This window comes from Balaenoptera physalus (genome assembly GCF_965194825.1).
Source record: "Balaenoptera physalus genome assembly, chromosome: 3".
Taxonomy (NCBI): Eukaryota; Metazoa; Chordata; class Mammalia; order Artiodactyla; family Balaenopteridae; genus Balaenoptera; species Balaenoptera physalus.
This window is the reverse complement of record NC_138890.1, coordinates 79,590,636-79,613,983: the sequence shown is the minus strand read 5'-3', so window position 1 is coordinate 79,613,983 and position 23,348 is coordinate 79,590,636. Positions and strand designations below refer to the sequence as shown.

At 34.3% G+C, this 23,348-nt stretch overlaps 1 protein-coding gene across 4 annotated transcripts in view; it reads left to right on the top strand.

The window, feature by feature from the left end:
- DMXL1 (Dmx like 1) overlaps positions 1–20,661 on the top strand; it is a 131,347-nt gene extending 110,686 nt beyond the window's left edge. For all 4 annotated transcript variants that reach the window (XM_082455706.1, XM_082455705.1, XM_082455704.1 and 1 more), the window contains 6 exons: positions 3,353–3,480; positions 7,376–7,468; positions 9,880–9,971; positions 15,208–15,260; positions 16,511–16,728; positions 18,432–20,661. In XM_082455706.1, coding sequence (XP_082311832.1) covers positions 3,353–3,480; positions 7,376–7,468; positions 9,880–9,971; positions 15,208–15,260; positions 16,511–16,728; positions 18,432–18,656 — 809 coding nt within the window. In that variant the 3' untranslated portion in view covers positions 18,657–20,661. The remainder of the gene's footprint in view (positions 1–3,352; positions 3,481–7,375; positions 7,469–9,879; positions 9,972–15,207; positions 15,261–16,510; positions 16,729–18,431) is intronic.
- Positions 20,662–23,348: the final 2,687 nt, after the last annotated feature.

Sequence of the window (23,348 nt, the reverse complement as noted above, 5' to 3'; positions counted from 1 at the left end):
GTTCTTTTCTACCTAATTATAATAAGTGCTGTAAGCATCTATTATCAAAGTTGTATACCAATGTCTAATAAAAGGGTTGAAGAGAACCATATATTTAAGATGAAGAGGGTAACTTCTGTTACTTATGCTAGAGGTATAAAATAATATTGAAAATTAGCTCTATACAATAGGGTTTAGAAGTTTACTGAAATATTGAAGGGATTTCATTACTTCTCAGTCCCAAAGCATGTATCATGACAGGTGACTAGTTTATAAATAGGCTCTACCTCAAGCCCATAAATTTAAAGAAAATAATCCCTAGCTTCAAAGGCAATTAATGGACTTATTTTCAGAGTTATTAGGTAATATCATGTAACTTCTGTCTTGCGGTAAGTACTTTCTCCGTTCAGAGAAGAACTACTGTAACTGGCAGATAAGAGACTTGAAAAATTAAATGCTAATTAAATTAATCACTGAAATTTTTTTACAGTATATTTTTTCATGTCATGAACAAGTCTCACAGATAGTAATTTAGTTCAACAATAGGCTCCTTTCATGTACTGGAAATTTTTTGAAACAAGTTTTTTAAAAATTTTACACTGAATTACAGATACCTCAAAATAGTTCCTTCCTTCCTTTGGAGTAGATTTTTTTTAAATCTTAGTCATTGTAAACCAAAACTTTTGGACTTCTACTCCAGGGAAATTTTTTCGAAGTTAATCTAATAGGTTGAACTGAAATAGAAATGTAAGTCTTAAAAGGAAAGCCCCATTTCAAAAACAAAAAATGAATATATTAAGATTTTTAAGGTTGCATTTAACTCTTTACTTACATGTATATGATGTAACAGACTTTACTTACTAATAAGGAATATTTGCTTAGACAACCTGGTTATAGGAATGTTTGTCTTTTTTTTGTTTTTTAAAGAATTAATTTTTGGCTGCATTGGGTCTTCATTGCTGCACACGGGCTTTCTCTAGTTGTGGCGAGCGGGGGCTACTCTTCGTCGCGGTGCGCGGGCTTCTCATTGCAGTGGCTTCTCTTGTTGCAGAGCACGGACTCTAGGCACGTGGGCTTCAGTAGTTGTGGTGCACGGGCTCAGTAGTTGTGGCACGCGGGCTCTAGAGTGCAGGCTCAGTAGTTGTGGCGCACGGGCTTAGTTGCTCTGCGGCATGTGGGATCTTCCCAGACCAGGGATCGAACCCGTGTCCCCTGCATTGGCAGGCAGATTCTTATCCACTGTGCCACCAGCGAAGTCATGGAACCTTTGTTTTTTTAAGTTTTAGTTTATAAGGCTTTAAGAGAGTTTCATTTTACCTGTGAGCTACTAATAATTAGGGATTTTTTTCAAATAAATTAAATAAAACCATAAATAATAGAAAAACTTGAGTGGTTTTTAAATGCATCTAGTCCAATTTATTTTTTTGATTAAGCTAGGCAAGACTATAGAGGAGAGGGGGGATAGAATTAACATCCCTAGTCTCAAGAAATTCTACCCACCCTTCCATCCCAGCCCAGTGTTAAAGCATGTCAAAACAGTTGAAGCTCCTTTATTTTAATTACTTGGAAATGAATGAGGGAAAGTTGACTAATGTATGACCAGCAATGTGCTAGATACTTTACTTTTTTTTTTTTTTTTTGAAATTCACGTTCTTTATTTATTTATTTATTTATTTATTTATTTATTTATGACTGTGTCGAGTCTTCATTTCTGTGCGAGGGCTTTCTCTAGTTGCGGCAAGTGGGGACCACTCTTCATCGCGGTGCGCAGGCCTCTCACCATCGCGGCCTCTCTTGTTGCGGAGCACAGGCTCCAGACGCACAGGCTCAGTAATTGTGGCTCACGGGCCCAGTTGCTCCGTGGCATGTGGGATCTTCCCAGACCAGGGCTCGAACCCGTGTCCCCTGCATTGGCAGGCAGATTCTCAACCACTGCGCCACCAGGGAACCCCTAGATACTTTACTTTTACATACATTAATATAATTTCTCACTACCTCTGTACCACATTAATACTGATAACTATTCTTAATGTAAATTTAGCCCTATATGTTAGGCATATTTCTGAATGATTTATATGAATTATCTCATTTACTTCTCAGAACTGTCCAGTGACTTATATATCATTAATGATATATATCACTATTATAGTGACTTATATACCTTTTACTAGAAGGAAATAGGCTCAGGGAGATTAAGTAAGTTTCCTAGTAACACACAATTAGTAAATGGTAAAGTAAAGAATTTAATAATTATTTAGTTTGTTCATATTCCTTAATGAAACAGATAACATATATTTGAGATACCAGATCAGTCACGATAACTATTAGAAATGATTTTTTTAGCATGACTTTCAAGACCTTCTACAATCTTTTTTTCAGAGAAAAATGCATAAATTTAAACATCAGTAGTATGACTGATAAGAATTGGCTGTTAAAAATCCCAAGATTTTATACTGCTGAACTGAATGAATAAGCATTTTCAGAACTCTAATGGAAAACTGATGAATTCATAAAAGTGCTAACAAAAGATCAAGTTAAAAAAAAATTAATTACATGGGACTGAGTGAACTGATGAGGATGATTATAATTTTTGTGATTTTCTGTTTGAATTTAAAAAATAAAAAATCCCACAAGGACTCAGAGGCAAAAAATATACAAATCAATTTTCAGTGCAAAGTAAAGGAGCTGTTACAGTGAAGGATTACTGGACTGAATGTCAATATTATGGCATAGTACGAGTGTGTTTCATGTTTGGTAATTGCAGTCATTGTTGCTTTTGTTGTGGTCATGCATTTACAATGCTTGGTGTCAGTTTATTTATCTCTTGTAAAAATAAAATACAGTGTGTGTGTGTGTGTGTGTGTGAAAAAAAGAAAATCCCAAGTTTTTTTTTTTTTTTAAATACAGTTGACTTATTAAAGTATTGTGTTCATCTCAGGTGTACAACATAGTGATTCAATATTTTTATAATTACAAAATGATCACCATGATAAGTCTAGTTACCGTCTGTCACCATACAAAGTTAAGTAATTCCAAGAATTTGATTCTTTATCATAAACGTTATCTACTAAAGGCTATTAAAACGTAACTGAGATAATTTCAAAAGGAAATAAAGTTTATAGAGGTCTGATTTAATTGCTTCTGTTGTTTTGTGTGAGGATATGTTCTGTCAGATGAAAGAACACCATGTAATTATCTGTTTTTAAGATTGAGAGTATTCAAGTGAAATTTCATACAAAGGTAAATTCATGTGAATTGACTATGATTCATTTCTTAGATATTTCTTCCATAAAGATTTTCACATTGGATTAAAAAATAAATTTGCCAAAGATTCCTGAAATAAATTTGCAATTTTTTCCCTCTTATAATGCAGATCTGACAGGAGCTCAAGATGGAAGTGTGAGAATGTTCGAATGGGGCCATTCTCAACAAATAACCTGTTTCCGATCTGGTGGCAATTCAAGAGTTACAAGAATGAGATTTAACTATCAAGGAAATAAGGTAGTATATAGAAATGTAAATAGGGAAAATGGTTTGATTTCGTTAAAGGTTTATGAATATTACTCACTTGGATTTCTGAAAAGAACAGCTCAATGAGCTAATGGTGAAGTATTAATCCATCTATATGAATTCTTTTTAAAGAAGTTCCTCTCAAAACTTAAATTCACTTGGTTCTTCCTGGAAAGACATTATATACATGTCCATTAAAATTCTCTTATATGATGCTTAAGGACCAAATGATTATAGGACCATCTTATATTACACATTTTTTATTAAATACATCTGCTTACTTTACCCTCTGGGACCTACTCAAAGTATGGTCAAGTACCAAGTAGTAAGTAACATCTGGAAGTTGATTAGAAATGCAGATTATTGACTGTAGTCCAGACCTATCAAATCACCATCTGCATTTTAGCCAGATACTCTTGTGATTTGTACACAACATTAAAGTTTTGAGAAGCACTGCTCTAGAACAGGGTGTTGACAAACTACAGCCTAGCCACCTGTTTTGTAAATAAAGTTATATTGGAACACAGCTAACCCATTCATTATTTGTTTTCTATGATTATTTTCCCAGTACTGCAACAGAGTTCAGGAGAACAAAGACTATAGCTGGCAAGCCTAAAATATTTACTATATGGGCCTTTTAATAAAAGTTTGCCAACCCGGCTCTTACCGGCTTCACTTCCCGTAATCCTCCTTTCCTCAAACTGCCTCTCTCTGCTTCTCTTATCTTACTAGCACTTTAAACAACTACTGAAGGGGAAATCAGCCTGCTCTTTGTCTTCAGGGCCATGCTTCACTAAAAACATTCACACAGGCCCTAGCTGATGGTTCATCTTGCCTTTCGTTTTCCCTCAACCTCCAAACCTTCCACCCTCCTTACGTGTTACTTGTGTCATGGTGTGCTGCAACCTTTTTGCCTACCACATTTATCAGATGGCTCTTATCATTTCACAGAAGTCAATGATAATTTTTCATGTAGTTATGAAACAAAATTGAGAGCATATAATTTCTTAATACCAATTAGCAACATTCTTTGCTCCTTAATGGGAAATTAAGGGGATTTAATCTAAAAGCCTTTAGAATTCTACTGTACTTTCAGCTGTATAACCTATCAATACCACTTATGTGCTCATATTTTTCCACTTTGGTTGTCAGTGTTACATTGTTCCTAACTAATCTCTGTACTTTGACCCTATCTCTCTAATGCATTCTTCATGTTGTCAACAAAGTTATATAACAAATAGCATAGGGAATTCACCGGCGGTTCAGGGGTTAGGACTCGCGTGCTTTCACTGCCGAGTGCGTGGGTTTGATCCCTGGTCGGGGAACTAAGATTCCACAAGCTGTGTGGTGCAGCCGTAAAAGAAAAAAGAACAAATAGCATAATTATATAACTACACTATAGGTGAGATCATATTGTCCTTTTCAAGAACCTGCAGCCTCCTCATTGTATCCAAAAGCCCATATTCTTTAGTGTGGCATTCAAGTCCTTCTACACTCGGAGTTATTTTATAGATTTTACACTCACTACAACCTTCTATGTAGGCTATTTTAAGGCACAACAAACTTCCTTATTGTCTGCCCAAGTCTCTTTGACAGGCAGTCAGCTTACTGTTGATTCACCTCAGCCATGATGGTGCCCAAGAGCACAACACCTAAGCGTGCTATCTCCCTTAGTAGGGAAGCCTACTGGAGTAAATGGAACAGATAACTCATACTACAGTATATCACAGTAATGCTGATCATTTTGTCAAAAGCCATTGGACATTGCAGAAAAACCAAGAGGCTAAAAGGGAGCATTTAGCAGAAAAAAATGACCTGTGAGGAATAATTCCTTGGATTTAGGAGGATCCTACATTGTAAAACAAGAACGGGATTCTATGAACCAAAGGCAGTAGAACAGTAAAGAATTTTTGGAAATTAAAAACATGATTCCCCAAAATTAGGAGAGTAGAGGAACTACTGATTACAAGGGCTGAATAGCAGAATGGAAGTATTTGAAAATCAAGTTTGTGACTGGTTAGTACAAATTTGGAATTTATCCCATGGTGAAAATAACCCAAGAAATAAATTGAGACTAGACCCAGGAGAATTTATAAAAGACATTTAAAAGATATATCAGAAGAAGAAAAAAGGTGATGGAAGAGAAACATTATATTAAAAGGAATAATAAAATAAAAATTTCCCCAAAGCAAAACATGGAATTTTAGAAAAAGAAGCGCCTACCAAGTACTAGGCAGAAGTATTGAGAAACAGCACATGCCTAGACACAGCCTGATTATTTGATTTTTGTTTTTTTTAACTGAAGGATAAAGAGAGCTTCTAGGAAGGAGTAGGGGTAAAAATGATTGCTTACAACCTCTCCACCCCCCCTATCTAAAATTAATGGCATCGGCCTCCTCAAAAAGAGAGGTTACAAATAGACAGTAGAACAGTATTCACAGAATTCTGATGGATAAGGAATGGGGTCGATGTCTATCCAAACTGTCATTTAAATTTGGTGGCAAAATAAACACATTTTTAAGTATGCAGAGAATTAGCACATTCCATATACCCTTTCTGAAGAACGTACCTAAACCTACTCCAGAAAACATAGGATAAACCACAGAAAGGATAAACGTCAGAAAAATATCTGTAACAAAAATAGTAAACAATGGATTAATATTCCTACTATTAGTCCTGTCAGTCAATTTTGTAAGAAGACAATGAAAAAGAAGACAAAGAATGTGAACAATTTACCAAAAAACCAAAAAACAAACAAAACCCTATGCATGGCCAATAACCCTCACTAATAACTGAAGAAATGCACATTAAAATGAGACTTTATTTCTGTTAATCGACAAATATTATAATTTTGTAGTATGCAGTGTTGACTAATGTGTAAGAAAAATGGGTGTGTAAATTGATGTTACCACTTAGGATTTAATTTTGGCTTCACCTACCAATTTTAAATGATGCCCTTTGACAGAGCTTTTTCTTTTCTAGATGTCTATCCTATATAAATACTCAGAGGTGTATATGCAAGAATGTTCAAAGCAGCACTTTTTATTATAGGAAAAATTGGAAATTCTATAGGGAAAAGCTTTAAAAAGTTACAATGCAACTATATAGTGTAATACTACACAGCACAAGAATGAGGTAGATTTATACATACCAGTGTGAAAAAATGGCTATAATAAGTAAAAAATGTAATTGTAGAACTGTATATTATCATCATAATTTTAAAAAAAGCTTGTATCCTTGTATGTATGAATGTTTGAATATTCATAGAAAAAATCTGAAAGGGAACACTATCAAATTGTTAATAGTTGTTATATCTGTAGATGGGAGAGGGCAGGAGTCTGAATTAGACATTTGTTTTATTTTAAGATCTGTATCATATACTCCCTTACTGGATTATTTTGTCATCTTTCCAGTCAAAATGCTCTGAGTTTCCATAGTGTAATTCCTTTACTGTGATAAACTTTGTTTCATTTTCTGCTGTTGTTTACATGTTTTCCTTGTTGTATATCTCTGGAAGTCCTTACTTTGTCTTTTTTAAGATGAACAGTTTTTTATCTTGTATATGCTAAAACTTTGTCACATGGCTTAATGTGTAAATCCAGTATCCTATTTTTGGAGTACTTACAGAGAATATACAGACTCTGCTGTCGGTTAGTATAATAAATTGAGTGTCTGATGTTAGTTTCCTTTATAGCCACCCTGGAATTTTTTAAAGTAATAGCTAAATGTTTTTCTGGACTAGATCCATGCATAGGTGAAGTGAAAAGTCAAGCAACTTATCAGTCAAATGTTTAAGAGTTAAAATATGAGATTCACAGTGAGGGTAAGGGTAAATATGTGCTTTTTTATTTGTATTAAATACTTTTAAATATTTTTTTTCTCTAAGTTTGGAATAGTTGATGCTGATGGATATTTAAGTTTGTATCAAACAAACTGGAAATGTTGTCCAGTTACTGGAAGTATGCCTAAGCCATACCTGGTAAGCCAAGAATTCCTACCTTTAAAATTTTTTGAATTTTTATTTTCAAGAAACCAAGAATATATACTTGCAAGAAATATCAAAGCCAAAATATAAAATCTGTCTAGTCCTGTGTATTCAATCACTTTACTCTAAGTTTCTGTCTTTGTATTATGTTGAAAATTACACTGTGAGGTATAAAAATCCTTAGTCTCTGGTAACTTGGAAAATAAACCTGTATGAAAGTACCTGGTTCTGATGGCAAGGGGAGATCAGATTTGTGGTTACTCAGAGGCAGGGGTGGAGAGGGGAAATTGGATGGAGGCAGTCAGAAGGTACAAACTTCCAGCTAAAAGGTAAGTAAGTACTGGGTATGTAATGTACAACATGATTAACATAATCAACACGGCTACATGTTATATATGAAAGTTGTTAAGAGAGTAAATTCTAAGCATTTTTGGAACAAGGAAAAATATTTTTTCTTTTTCTTTCATTTTATATCTATGCGAGGTGATGGATGTTACTAAACTTATTGTAGTAATCATTTCATGAAGTATGTAAGCCAGAACATTATGCTGTACTCCTTAAACTTATGCAGTGCTGCATGTCAATCATTTCTCAAAACTGAAAGGAAGAAAAAAAAAAGAAAACATAGAAAAGTAAAAAAACTCACCAGAAAATGTAAATAAATAATAAAGCTAATGGATTAGTCACTTGATAAAGACCAAAGTAGTAAAATTAATTAAAAATGCAATGATTAGTCAAGGGATAAATAAAATAAAAAGATGTAAAAAAAAAGAAAGAAAGAAAGAAAGAAACCTGTATAGAACCAACATGGTACCTCCGGAGACCCATGCAACCCATGGGTTACTCAAGCCCTTTTCTAGCCTCACTAAATGGCAGTGTCTGTGATACCTAAAAAGAATGATCAACAGACCAGTGCATCTGGTTGTTTTTCTGCAGTTATTATCCCTTATGAACAAAGTAGAAAGGGTATCCTGTAGCTGGTGCTATTTTCTTGCCCATCTCTTTAAAAAAAAAAAAAATGATACATCTCTATTCAGGACCACACAGGTTTAGTGAACCTTCCGCAGCTTCATAGAACACTGAATTTATATTTGATGGATTCTTTAGTGAAGCCCTTTATAGGACTAAGCAATATCTATCAAGAAAAAAATTAAGAATATGGGTTAAAATTCCAGTAATTCACCCAAGGTTAAATGCTAGAATAAAGTACTGGTCTAAGTGAAAGCAAGTAGGGAGTGTTGGTGAGGGTACCTTGAAAAAATATTTATTTTTCCTCCTATTTTCATTCAGGCAGCAGATTAAATGTACAGGTGGGCCTTGAACAACACAGGGGTTAGGGACACTGGACACCTCACCCCGCCCCCAAGTTGAAAATCTGCATATAACTTTGCAGTCAGCCCTCCAGATCCATGGTCCTGCATCCACAGATTCAACTAACCTTGGATCGTGTAGTACTGTAGTATGTATTTATTGAAAAAAATCTGTGTATCAGTGGACCCATGCAGTTCAAACCTGTGTTGTTCAAGGGTCAACTGTACAAGTTTATGTTTCTTAGGGGACTGCCTTTTTTTTAAAACTTCTAAAAAGACAAATTGGATTAATAACGAACATTATTTGCTTTGGGGGATTAAAGTAGATTTTGTTTTAAAGACATATCATCTAGCCCAGCTGCAGTGGTGGTTGGGGGCAATGGGGAAGTGACTCAAAGGAAAACTTTTTCATATGATGATTTTGACATATTTTAAAATTTTATTTTTTATTGAAGAGAAACATCTGAACAGACATAACTTGGAAGCCTTTATAACTGACTAAACCTCTCATAGTAGTTTGTTATTGTTTGATGGAATATTGAGAAACATTGTAAATTTTCTAATTTGTTGACTATTAGTAATATTTTTTATTCACATATTTGAAAAAGTATTTGAAAGCTTAAATATTTCTGAAAATAAATAATTCAGTCTGAGCTCATCTAAAATTCTAGTTTTTGTTTTCTAAGACAAAAATTTTCACAAGTATTCTAAGAAAAATGTTTGAAGTTAACCTTCTTTTGTTTCCCTTTGAACTTTTGGTTGCACAAAAGCAGAGCTCATAAAAGGTCATAACGTATGCATCTTATTTAAATGGTTCAGGGAAAGTTGTGTTTGTGTATGTGTGTGTGTGTGTGTGTGTGTGAAAGAGAAGAGGCAAAACAAATGTGCCAAAATGGTAAACATTGGTGAATCGGGGTAAAGGGTATAGGAGAGTTCTCTGTATTACTCTTGCAACTTTTCTAAAATCTGTGGGAGAAAGAACACAAGGATTTAAGTAAGCCACAAATTACATGATCACTTTTTGATTAATACATCTACGTGCTTATAAAATTGTTTGTGACAGCAATAAACGTGTGTTGTTTATAACCATTCCAGACTTGGCAGTGTCATAACAAAACAGCCAATGATTTTGTCTTCGTTAGTTCCTCCTCTCTGATAGCTACAGCTGGTCTTTCAACTGACAATAGGTAAGAGATTATAACTGAAATTGAAGTCTGTGTATGTATAGCTAAGCTTTATTTTTAATTGCTTGATGTCCTTATATCTCAATAATGTTTTCATAATTACACCTTTAAATATTTTTATTTAAAGAGACTTGTTTCTTAGAGCTTTTTTAGTGTTTTAATTGTAAAGCTAAGGAAATTCTGGTGACATTAAAGACAAAATCCATTCCTTCTGGATTTTTAGTATTCTAATGTTAAGACTTTAGTTAGGATAAAAGAATTTGATTGTTGGTAGAGTTTTTCCTCCATATTATTTGCTATGTATTAAGAAAGCTTGAGGCCAAAAAAAAAATAAAAAGTATTATTTATTGGCCATGCTATTTAGTTAAATCCTCACCGCAGCTTTATTATATCGCATTATCAGTGTTTCACAGTAAGAACACAAGAAGCTGAGAAAGACATGTTAGTTGTATAATAACTAGTAAGTGACAGCCCGTCCCCATCTCCCCAAATAGGTTAAATATGCAAAAAAAAAAGTCTCCTCCCTCCATGTCCAGGCACAGTTTTTACTTCCCTTCTACAGCTGAGTTCTGAGATTAAGGCCTTCCGAGGTTGCTGAGCTTTTGTGTTCATCTTGAGGCCTCACTTTACACTCAAAGTGGGAATTTTAGGAATATGGAGTTTTCAGCCCATTTTTCATTGAAATTCTTGTACGTATTTGTGCCTCCTTTGTAATTCACAGAATGGAGTAGAAGCTGCTCCCTTTTGTAGTAGGAATAAGTTTTGTTTGTACTCAAGAAAATTCGGTGTGTCCTGCTATTTATGTATGCGAGTTGAACTGTTAGATTAGAAAATCAGTGAATACAAAAAGTAGTTTCCGTATTCAGACTTCGTATAGTATTCCTTGTAATTACATGTTAATCTAAAGTTACTTAGTTTGGGAAGCTATTAGTTTTTTAAATTTTTGTCTAAAAATTAATTATACATAAATATATTGGTTACTTGTATTTGATGCTTTATAAATTTAACTTTCTGTGTGAGCAAGGTTCAAGTGAGCTATAATGAGACATACTGCTTTTTTTAATTGAAGTATACTTGATTTACAACATTATATCAGTTACAGGTATACAGCATGGTGATTCAGTATTTTTGCAGATTATACTTCATTATAGGTTATTACAAGATAATTGTTATAATTCCCTATGCTATACAGTATATCCTTGTTGCTTATCTATTTTATATATAGTAGTTTGTATCTATTAATTCCATATTCCTAATATGTCACTCACCTGTCTTCCCCTCTTTGGTAACCACAAGTTTTCTATATCTGTGAGTCTGTTTCTGTTTTGTATATACAGTCATTTGTATTTGTTTTTAGATTCCACATGTAAGTTATGTCATATAGTATTTGTCTTTTTCTGTCTTATTTATTTCACTTAGCATAATATTCTCTAGGTCCATCTACATTGCTGCAAATGGCAGTATTTCATTCTTTTTTATGGCTGAGTAATATTTTACTGTGTGTGTGTGTGTGTGTGTGTGTGTGTCACATCTTCTTAATCCAGTCATCTGTTGATGGGCACCTGGGTTGCTTCCATGTCTTGGCTATTGTAAATAGTGCTGCTGTGAACATTTGGATGCATGTATCTTTTCAAATTAGTATTTTCATTTTTTCCAGATACGTACCCAGGAGTAGAATTGCTGGATCATATGGTAGTTCTATTTTTAGTTTTTTGAGGAACCTCCATACTGTTTTCCACAGTGGTTGCACCAATTTACATTTCCACCAACAGTGTACAAAGGTTCCATTTTCTCTACACCGTCTCTAGCATTTATTGTTTGTAGATTTTTTGATGATGGCCATTCTGACTAGTGTGAGGTGATAACTCATTTTTGTTTTGATTTGCATTTCTCTAATAATGAGTGATGTTGAGAATCTTTTCATGTGCCTGTTGGGCATCTGTATGTCTTCCTTGGGAAATTGTCTATTCAGATCTTCTGCCCATTTTTTTATTGAGTTTTTTTTTTATATTGAGTTGTATGAACTGTATATATATTTTAGGTTTTAACCCCTTGTCAGTCACATCATTTGCAAATATTTTCTCCCATTCAGTAGGTTGTCTTTTCGTTTTGTTGATGATTTCCTTTGCTGTGCAAAAGCTTTAATTAGGTCCCATTTGTTTATTTCTGCTTTTATTTCTTTTGCCTTAGGAGACTGATCTAAGAAAATACTGCTGCAATTTATGTCATAGAGTGTATTGCCTATGTTCTCTTCTTGGAGGTTTATGATTTTCCATTCTTACATTTAGGTCTTTAAACCATTTTGAGTTTATTTTTGTATATGGTGAACAGGAATGTTCTAATAATCTCATCATTTTATACGTGGCTGTCCAGTTTTTCCACCACCACTTGTTGAAGAGACTGTCTTTTCTCCATTGTATATTCTTGCCATCTTTGTCATAGATTAATTGACCATAAATGCTTGGGTTTATTCCTGGGGTCTCTGTTCTGTTCCATTGATCTATGTGTCTGTTCTTGTGGCAGTACCACACTGTTTTGATTACTGTAGCTATGTAGTATAGTCTGAAGTCAGGGAGTGTGATTCTTCCAGCTCTATTCTTCTTTCTCAACATTGCTTTGGCAATTCAGGGTCTTTTGTGATTCCATGTGAATTTTAGGATTATTTTGTTCTAGTTCTGTGAAAAATGCCATGGGTATTTTGATGGTGATCGCATTAAATCTGTAGATTGCTTTGAGTAGTGTGGCCAATTTAACAATATTAATCTTCCAATCCGAGAGCACAAGATATCTTTCCATTTCTGTGTATTATCTTCGGTTTCCTTCATCAGTGTTTTATATTTCAGAGTATAGGTCTTTCACCTCCTTGGTTAAGTTTATCCCTAGGTATTTATTCTTGTTGATGTGATCTTAAACAGGTTGTGTTTTACTTTCTTTTTCTCATATTTCATTATTAGTGTATAAAAATGCAGATTTTTTTAAAATTAATCTTGTATCCTGCAACCTTGCTGAATTCATTTATTCTAAATTTGGGGGGTGAAGACTTTAGGGTTTTCTATCTAAAGTATCATGTCATCTGCAAATAGTGACAGTTTTACTTCTTCCCTTCCAATTTTTTTTTTTTTTAATTTAAAAAAAATATTTATTTATTTACTTTGGCTTCACCAGGTTTTAGTTGCGGCATGTGGACTTCTTAGTTGTGTCATGCAGACTTCTTAGTTGTGACATGCGGGATCTTTAGTTGCGGCACGTGGACTTATTAGTTGCAGCATGCAGACACTTAGTTGCGGCATGCGGACTCTTAGTTGCAGCATGCGGACTCTTAGTTGTGGCATGCATGCCATGTCTAGTTCCCTGAGCAGAGATCAAACCCAGGCCCCCTGCATTGGGAACATGGAGTCTTACCCACTGGACCAACAGGGAAGTCCCCTTCTCTTCCAATTTAGATACCTTTTATTTCTTTTTCTTGTCTGTTTGCTGTGGCTAGGACTTCCAGTACCATGTTAAATAAAGTGGAGAGAGTGGACATCCTTGTCTTGTTTCTGAATTTAGTGGGCAGGCTTTCAGCTTTTCACTGTTGAATATGATGTTGGCTGTGGATTTAAATGGCCTTTATTATGTTGAGGAATGTTCTCTCTATACACACTTTGATGAAAGTTTTTATCATGAATGGACATCTCAGTAGACAGTTTTTCTGCATCTTTTGAGATGATCATGTGATTTTTATCTTTCCTTTTGTTAATGTAATGTATTACATTTATTGATTTGCAAATGTTGAACTATCCTTGTGACCCTGGAATAAATCCAACTTGATCATGGTGTATGATGCTTTTCATGTATTGTTGGATTTGGTTTGCTGATATATTTTGTTGAGGATTTTTGTATCTGTAGTTATCAAAGATATTGGCCTGTAATATTCTTTTTTTGTAGTGTCTTTGGTTTTGGTATCAGGGTAATGGTGGCCTTGTAGAATGAATTTAGGAGTGTTTCCTCCTCTTCAGTTTTTTGGAATGGTTTAAGAAGGATAAGTGTTTGTTCTTCATATGTTTGGTAGAATTCCCCTGTCTGGTCCTGGACTTTTGTTTCCTGGCAGTTGGGTTTTGTTTTGGTTTTTTTCCCTTACAGATTCATTTTCGCTTCTAGTGATCAGTCTGTTCAAATTGGCAGGCTGTATGTTTCTAGAAACTTGTCCATTTCTTCTAGGTTGTCCAATTTGTTGGCATATAACTGTTAATAGTATTATAATTCTTTGTATCTCTTTGGTGTCGGTTGTTATTTCTCCTCTTTCATTTCTTGTTTTGTTTATTTGGGTCGTCTCTCTTCTTCTTGATGTACTGGATAAAGGTTTGTCAGTTTTGTTTTCTTTTCAAAAAATCAGCTCTTGCTTTCATTGATTGTTTTTGTTGTTTTTTTTAATCTCTATTTTGTTTATTTCCTCTCTGATCTTAATTATTTTCTTCCTTCTGCTGACTTTTGGCTTTGTTTGTTCTTTTTCTAATTCTTTTAGGTGGTAAGTGGTAGGTTGTGTTGTTTATTTGAGAAGGCCTGTATTGCTATGAACTTCTCTCTTAGAATTGCTTTTGCTGCATCCCATAGATTTGGGGATGTTGTTTTTCCATTTACATTTGTCTCAAGGTCCTTTTTGATTTCCTCTTTGATTTTGTCATTGACCCTTGTTTTTTTAGTAGCATGCTGTTTAGTCTCCATGTGTTTGGGTTTTTTCTTTCCATTTTTCCTTCTGGAGTTAATTTTTAGCTTCTTACTATTGTGGTCAGAAAAACATGCTTGATACAATTTCTATGCTCTTAAATTTGTTGAGGCTTGTTTTGTGACCTAGTATGTAATATATTCTGGAGAACATTCCATGTGTGCTTGAAAAGAATGTGCATTCTGCTGTTTTGGGGTGTAATATTCTGTACATATCAGTTAAGTTCAGCTGGTCTATTGTGTCACTTAACACCACTATTACCTTACTTTCTCTGTGGATGATCTGTTCATTGATGTTAGGGGGGTGTTAAAATCCCCTACTATTACTGTATTATTGTCTATTTCTCTCTTTATGTCTATTAGTATTTGCTTTATATATTTAGGTGCTCCTGTATTGGGTGCGTATATGTTAACAAGTGTAATATGCTTTCTGTATTGATACCTTTATCATTATATAATATGAGACATACTTATTTTTATTCTGTTTTTAAGTTCTTATGTCATTCAATAAGTAATCTTTTTTTTTTTTTTCCAGAAACGTATGTTTGTGGGACACTCTTGTAGCACCTGCCAATAGTTTAGTCCATGGTAAGTTTTGAAAGCATTTTATGAATCACAAATTCATAAAGTAAAAGTGATTTTTTTTTTTAAATGGGAATTATTTATTTATTTATGGCTGTGTTGGGTCTTCGTTTCTGTGTGAGGGCTTTCTCTAGTTGCGGCAAGTGGGGGCCACTCGTCATCGCGGTGCGCGGGCCTCTCACTATCACGGCCTCTCTTGTTGCGGAGCACTCCAGACGCGCAGGCTCAGTAATTGTGGCTCACGGGCCTAGTTGCTCCGCGGCATGTGGGATCTTCCCAGACCAGGGCTCGAGCCCGTGTCCCCTGCATTGGCAGGCAGATTCTCAACCACTGCGCCACCAGGGAAGCCCTATTTAGATTCTTACAAGAATAATAACAACATTGTATTGAGTACTTAGTATATGCCAGGTACTGTACATGCTTTAAATATATTAATTAGTTTCATCCTCACACATACCTATTAGGCAGGTGGTATTATCTCCTCTTTTACAAGTGATGAAACTGAGACTTAGGTTAAACAGTTCACCTATGGTATACATTTAAATCCAGACAAAATCCAGCATCTTGGGAATACACCTATAATGACTTTTAATTTAAGGAAATTAATAAGGATTTACTACTTCTGTCAACTATGTCATTTCTGGGTTAGTTTCAGTTGATGGATTTTCTTGTCCTTATGGGTGCTTTCTGCTTCTTTGCATGCCTGGTAATTTTTTATTAGATGCCAAGCATTGTGAATTTTTCCTTGTTAGGTGCTGATTATTTTTGTATTGTGTAAATAGTTTTGAGCTCTGCTCTGGGACTAAGTTACTTGGAAACAGTTAGATTTGGGGGGGGGGGGTGGCTGTGTTAAAAGCCGTATTTGGTACAGGGCTAATTTTGCCCCCATATCGAGGCAGTACCCTTCTCAGTACTCTATACAATGCCTTGTGAATTATGAGGGTTTTTTCCCAGTATGGCTGATGGAAATAGGAGCCCAGATCAACTTGGGTTCCCCTTTCTTATGCCACGGCCAGAAAATACTCTATAGGCAATAAGCTGGGGCAGTTATGTGGGTCACCCAGTTTGCTTCCCATTTTGCAAAGATCATTCTTCATTGCTTAGTGACCGGTGTCTCAAACCATTGTTCCCTGTATATCATTTGAATATTTTAATTGTTTTAGGCAGGATGGCAAATCTAATCTGTCATTCTGCCTTGGCCAAAAGCCAGAAGTCTGTTTCTTATACTATTAAATAGTTTTTACTTTTTTTTCCAGCTTTTACTTGTCATGATAGTGGAGCCACTGTTTTAGCATATGCTCCAAAACATCAGCTACTAATATCAGGTGGCAGAAAAGGCTATACATGTGCTTTTGACCTTTGGCAACGACAGCAGAGGCAGCTTTTCCAGAGCCATGATTCTCCTGTTAAAGCCATTGCTATTGATCCAACTGAAGAGTACTTTGTTACAGGATCTGCTGAAGGCAACATAAAGGTAAATACAGTAATGCCACAATATCTATTACATTATGAAAAGAAATCTTTAGAAACCTTAGATCTTTAATCATATTGATGATACCAGTCTCTTTAAATAATAGAAATATTAATTCCTTTGTAGTCAACAAGGTTAATTGCTATTTAATAAATCTTTTAATGAATGAAATAAAATAATATTTAACTTGAAAAATGCCTGTTTTTCAGTTGTTTTCAAATATGCTTAACTAATGCATGTGAAAGAACTGGATTTTCCATGGATATGAACATAATTCAGACGTTAGAATTAGTCTTGACCCCATGTTCAGAGTTACTGAATTCAGTTTCAGGGGCTGTGAGATATACTGACATTTTCCCTTATCCCAAATTTCTCCCCATTTTGTCATTCATAGTATCAGCATCCAACAACTCAGTGCCTGATTCAAGAATTCTGATGTACCTGGATAAGCTCTGCCTGTAACAGTCCTTCTCAAACTCCACTGTGTTTCAAACTTAGAAGTTTGAATGTTAAGCAGCTTGTTAAAAATGTTAAGCACCTTGTTAAAAATGCATCCCACTCCAGAAATACTGTTGCTAGGTCCTATCCCAAAAATACCCATTTGGTAAGTCCAAGGCTCAGGAATGTGCATTTTTGGAACACAGAAATAGTGGTTTTGATGGAAGGTTCTCTGGCTACACTCAGAAGGATCTGCAGGGATAAGACTAGTCCCTAAGTTACTCTAATGGTCAGCAACCCCCTGGAGGAGTCTAGTTTCTTAGAATCCATTAATTTTAGTGCTAGTGAGTACTTAGTACAAGTAAGTTGGACTGCTTTGTTAGAACTTCCATATAGTTTTCATAATTCTCAGCCAGAAAAAATTAACTAGAATTGAAGAATTTCGAACAGGTTTTTCTTAAATATATACACCAGCTGCCATACAGAATTCTTTTTTTTTTTTCCAGTTTGAAGCTAGTTTCTTATTTGAACTGCCCTCAGTTTAGAATAAGTCATATGATGTTTTAGATTAGTTCTTTAGATTAGTTTGTACTTTCATTCTGAGGTTTATTATTTAATTAAGTTATAAGATATCATAGTATACCAGGTAGTATTCAGGACTTACAATTTAACAATCATGTCTAGAGTAATATGAATTAATGAATTTCTTAGGGAAAACAAAGAAATATTTTTAAAAATGTGATGTGAAAACATCAGAAAGTTGTAATAATTTATCTTGCAGCTGGAATATAGTTTTGACTGGTCTGAAGGCCTCTAGGTGTTCAGTACTTTTCTCTTTCCAGTGGTTCTGATCCCTTGGTGGGTACTGTATACTATGGAGAAAGAATTACCCCACTCTACAACTACACAACAGAAACTTTGCTGAGAGATAGGAAATCTTGATTGTAGTTCCTATAACATTACAAGTTTCTGTTGCGTTGTACACCTAACCTCCTTGTACCTAAGTTTTCTCGTCTCCAACGAAGGGTTTAAAATACCTCCTCTCTTACTGGATTGATTTTTGAAGAATGTGATAATATCAAAGAGCTTTGGAAAATTGCAACACCATATACAGAATCAAAATGTTATGACTGTAAGCCTACACAGATTTTTCTCCATTTTTGTTTTAGAAATTCCTTATTTGTACAGGAAGACAGATGTAAGTCTTTCGTTTGGATTTTTAAGATAATCGTCAACCCCAATTTTTATTTTGTTGTTATACATTTCAGATTTGGAGTCTCTCTACCTTTAGTCTTCTCCACACTTTTATCAATGAACATGCTCGGCAATCCATTTTCAGAAATATTGGAACCGGAGTGATGCAAATTGAGACAGGGCCTGCAAATCACATTTTTTCATGTGGAGCTGATGGAACAATGAAAATGAGAATACTGCCGGACCAGTTTAGCCCATTAAATGAAGTGCTGAAAAATGATGTGAAATTTATGCTGTAACATTTTAACAGTAAGATGTATAATTTATTACCTATTCCATGAAGTGGCCAACACATATGATGTACAGTGATCACTCTCTATGCCACAAATAAGCTAATGCTTTCTTGTTTTCATATTTATTTTATGGAGCTTTGCCCTTGATGCACTGATGCCTTAAAAATTAATAAGGTCATTCAAAATTAGACTACATTGCCTAAAGTAGAATGTATAAGTAATGCTGTAATAATACATATTTATAGTATAGTGAGTATATCATAGTGTTAAAGGAGTTTTGTTTTCTTGTTGTTGATAAATTCTTCTGCAGATATCTCTGCATGAATTTGTTTTACAGTAAAAATACCCTTTATGTAAAGGCAGTTGCACATCAGTCATCACTTAATTCACCAGGGTCTCACTGCATTTTTCAAACTTACACATCTCACACTCCTCTCTTAATTAATGATAGATTGATATTTGGGTAAGAATCAAAAAATAATGAACATCTCCATTAGCACTGTCTTTCGGACTTTAGTGACAGGTGAGCCAAATGCCTTGTTATGTAAAGTTTTCATCAGTTTCCCCTCTGGAGCCCAAGTTGTGTGTGTGTGGTCGTGTATATATATGTAATGTATCTTACACATCTTATTTGAACTTTGTATGTGTGTGTGTGTATATATATATATGTATATATATGCGTGTGTGTGTGTGTATATATATATATATATATATATATATATATATATATATACACACACACATACATGAAAACTATAAGTCTTTTCATTTGTTTTTGTGCCATAACAACTACTGCCACCAGAATAACAACTTTTTCTGCAACTGTTTTTTTCACCTTTTTTTTTTTTTACTTTTTGAATTCCCATCCTAATTTTCAAATAAATTTCAGGAAAACTTCCAAATTATTATTTTAAAGATTACATTGAGTCAGATAAGACTTAGCAGGCAATAATGATTCTGTGTTGGCATATATGAGATACTTAAGCTTATAAATTTGTCAAAGGATTTTTAGGCACCATACATTTTACTTAAATTTTATTTTATTTCTTATTTTTTAGGTGCTTTTAGTCTCAAAGTTCTGAAAACCTTATAGCAGTGTTTTTAGAAACAAATGTGAAAACAGTCAAATTAAATAGATAGTATTTACAAATGTAAAATACCTGCCAGATCTACCATTAAAAGATAATAAACTAAGCCTTATATTTTATTATTTTTTGCCAAAATATATTATTTTATTATAAAATATGACCAAAATATTAAAAATGCACAATGCTTTTAACTTAAATGTGCTAACCCTATTTCTGTCTGTTTTGTGCTATACCTTTTCTGATTCAGAATTATAGAAAACTTGATAATACTTGATTTTAACCAAGAAGACTGGAGGCAGATGGGACTAAGTGTTTAAGGGACAATTATATACTATTTAGCTTAAATATATTTTGTTAATAGGAATATTAATAGAACATTTTTATGTAACAAAATATGGGAAGCTATTATCGTGGAAACTAAAGAGTCAAATGAAGCAAAGAAATGAAGGGCTGGTAAAATGAATTTTGTAATATCCTCAGGATACTTTTAAAAGTATATTGTTAAAAGATTTTGTAAATTGTATTCATAATTTTAAATGTGTTGAGCAAGTTACAGTGAAGACACTGTTATTATGTAGAGAGTTTATGTGCACATAATAACCTGTACCTATAAATTGTGCAATAATGATATGTGACTATTTTGCCATGGAGAAATCTGTGACAACATTGCAAACAATACTATTGTTTGATGTAGTTAATATTAAGTTATTCCTCAGTAATTTCTTCATGAATCAAGATTCAAAAGGCTTTAAACACTTTCAGTGAGATAGAAAATGTATTATTATGCTTACTAGGAAAAAGACATTGTGGATGAAGAATTAAGCATTTTAATTGAGGGTTTATATGAATAATAAATTATGTAAGCCCATATGTATTTACATCCAGAGTCATAATATTTTAAATAAACAATCATGCAGTAACTATTTTTAGCATGCTATTGTTTTAAGTAGTATTTATGCCACTTTAGTTGACTTGAGTGTATGTGACATTTTAAACTGGAGAACTTCTGTATTTGTATTTGGTTAATGTAGGAAGAATTGCATAATTTTCCCAGATACCCTGTTCTTCCTTTTCTGTAGTCTTTAACTTAATGAATAAGCATTATTCAAAAAAGGTGAGAATAAAAGTAGTTGGAATGTATGTTTAAGTATAAAATGATATACATATATGTAAAATTTCATCCACACTAATGAAGTGGATACATCAATGAAGTGGATACACATTTTTTAAATTGTGTGCTTTCTGAGAATGAGGCTTTGTAATGATGGAAGAATTCACAACATTGTGAGTCTCATTTTCTAAAATGTAGGATTTTTCTTATGTAGAATCATGGGACAGTCAATTCCATCCTCCTTTCTTGCTCTCTCTGTCTTGCCCCAATTCATTTCTTCTCTTTAAAAAATTTTTAAAAAACCGTTGCGGAATTTCTCATAATAGTCTCAACAACTGGAACAAAATACAGAAATATACCTACTTAAAGAAAATCCTTGTATAACCTTAGAGTGGTGATGATCTTTTCATAACAGTGTTGGAAACCCAGAGAGACATATTTACTAAACAAAGAGTTTAAATGTCATATTGCAAGAGACCACAGTCAAAAGAACAGGTGGACGAGAAGAAATATGTGTATAGGAATAGGAAAAATGTTAACGTCCCTAATACAAAGAGAATTTTAAAATGGTAAGTAATGGAGAAATCACACAATTCACAGAACAGGACATGGAAAAGTCAGCAAGCACAAAGTATGTTCATCCTCACTAATAGTTAAAGGAATGCTTTAAGAAAAAAAAATGTGTTACCACTGTTCATCCATCAAATTAATATAAAGTCAAAACACAGTGACATCAGTTTGGTGAAGATGCAAGGAAGTGGGTGGGCACAGTGAAACATTGCTGGCAGAACTAAACTGCTACAAAGTTACCTAGATACATATTAAAATTGAAAAACATACTTTCACTGAGCAATCTTGAGAGATTATCCTTTAAGATAAAAACACCTATGCATAAAAATATATGTATACGGGTGTTTATTGAGACATCTGGTGGAGCAAAAAAACTGGAAATCTAAATGTTAATTAGTGGGTAAATTGTGGCATAAATTTTGGTACATCCATACAATGGAATATTCTCTCAATGGTAAAAGAATGTTAGATTTGTATCTGTTCATCTGAAAAGAGGTTGGTGAGATAAATTTTCGAAGTAAAAGGTGTTATATCCCATATTGTTTCAGGTTTTTTCAATCTATAGTTTTAGTACATATGTAGGAACATAGAAATATGTATGGAAGAATACATACAAAGCAAAACTTTAACATGGGAGAAGGGAAGAAGGAGGTAATACTTTTCTAAACTCCTTTAAACCCCACTTGGTAACATGATACCAGAAATGGTTGTGTATGTGTTGGTGAAGAAAAGCCGTATTTTCATACCAAAACGGACTTAACGACTTTGGCAACTGCTCTGTTAAGTGAAGTGGTCTTGTGTCAGGAATATTCCTCTTTGAATTGTTGAGATATTTTTGGTGCTTGATATTACTTAAGTAGAAAGGTTAAGATGTTACCCTTCAGGGTACTTGGAAAAAGTTGAACATAGATTAGTTAAATGTACCTGTCAGCCTTAGAAATGTGTATGGCTTTTGCTACAGTTATTTTCAAAGCTAAATATGTTTTGAGTTTATGACTTTTCTTCTCCTTCTGCTTACTTGGTTGTCTCCTGTATGTCTGTGGCCTGTAAGGGAGCTAACACAGAGTTGCAGTGTGACATTATTTCACAAGTCTCCTTGGAACAAGAAAAATGTCTTAATGTTCTCCCACTGCAAATACAGATAGGTGATAGAAACAATTTGGTGGTACAGCCGATTTCTTTCCACAGTGAAAATGCCTTACCCCTGTATGCCCTTTGTAACAGAATCTAAGCAGTGCAGTGTATCAGCCCAGGATATGTGTTTTAAAAGTTTTTAAATCTATTCCTCCCACATGCAAAACACTCACTCCCCCAAAAAACTCCAATGTTTTCATCCTATTACTGCATCAGGGTTAGGCTTTTGAACCCCAGGGTCCTGATGTCTAAATCAGGTTCAGGTGTATATGTGGCTCCTTAAATGAGGTTCCTTAAGTATAGTACTCAGTTTAAAGATCCATGAACTAATGAGGCAAGTTATGTGCCTCCCACATGTGAAACGTAACAGTGGTGAGACAGAGAGGGGATAGCTATCTCCCATTCTAAAAGAGGAAAAGTAAGTCACATGGTAGGTCCTGGTGCAGAGGGATTCTGGAGTTTAGCTGGGTACATATCATCAGTTCCTTGAGTACTCCTGTTCCCTGCAAGTAATTCTCTACAGCTCTTGGCTCCACCTTCTGGGCTGCTTTTTTCTACCCTTAAGTTATTCTTTTTCCATAAAAATGGCCCAGCATTTTTAACGGTAGTTTTCTCAGCCTGTTTTCCTGGATAGAGAAGTTTGAGCGTTCAAAGACCTCTTTACATTTGTACTGTCCTGTCCCCTATGGTTCAATCTAGTGAAATTGCTTTTTAAAACGTTGTGGGTTTCTAAAAAAAAAAGTTGTGGGTTTCTTGTATATTAAATTATAAGCCACTCATTAGACAAAAGCCACA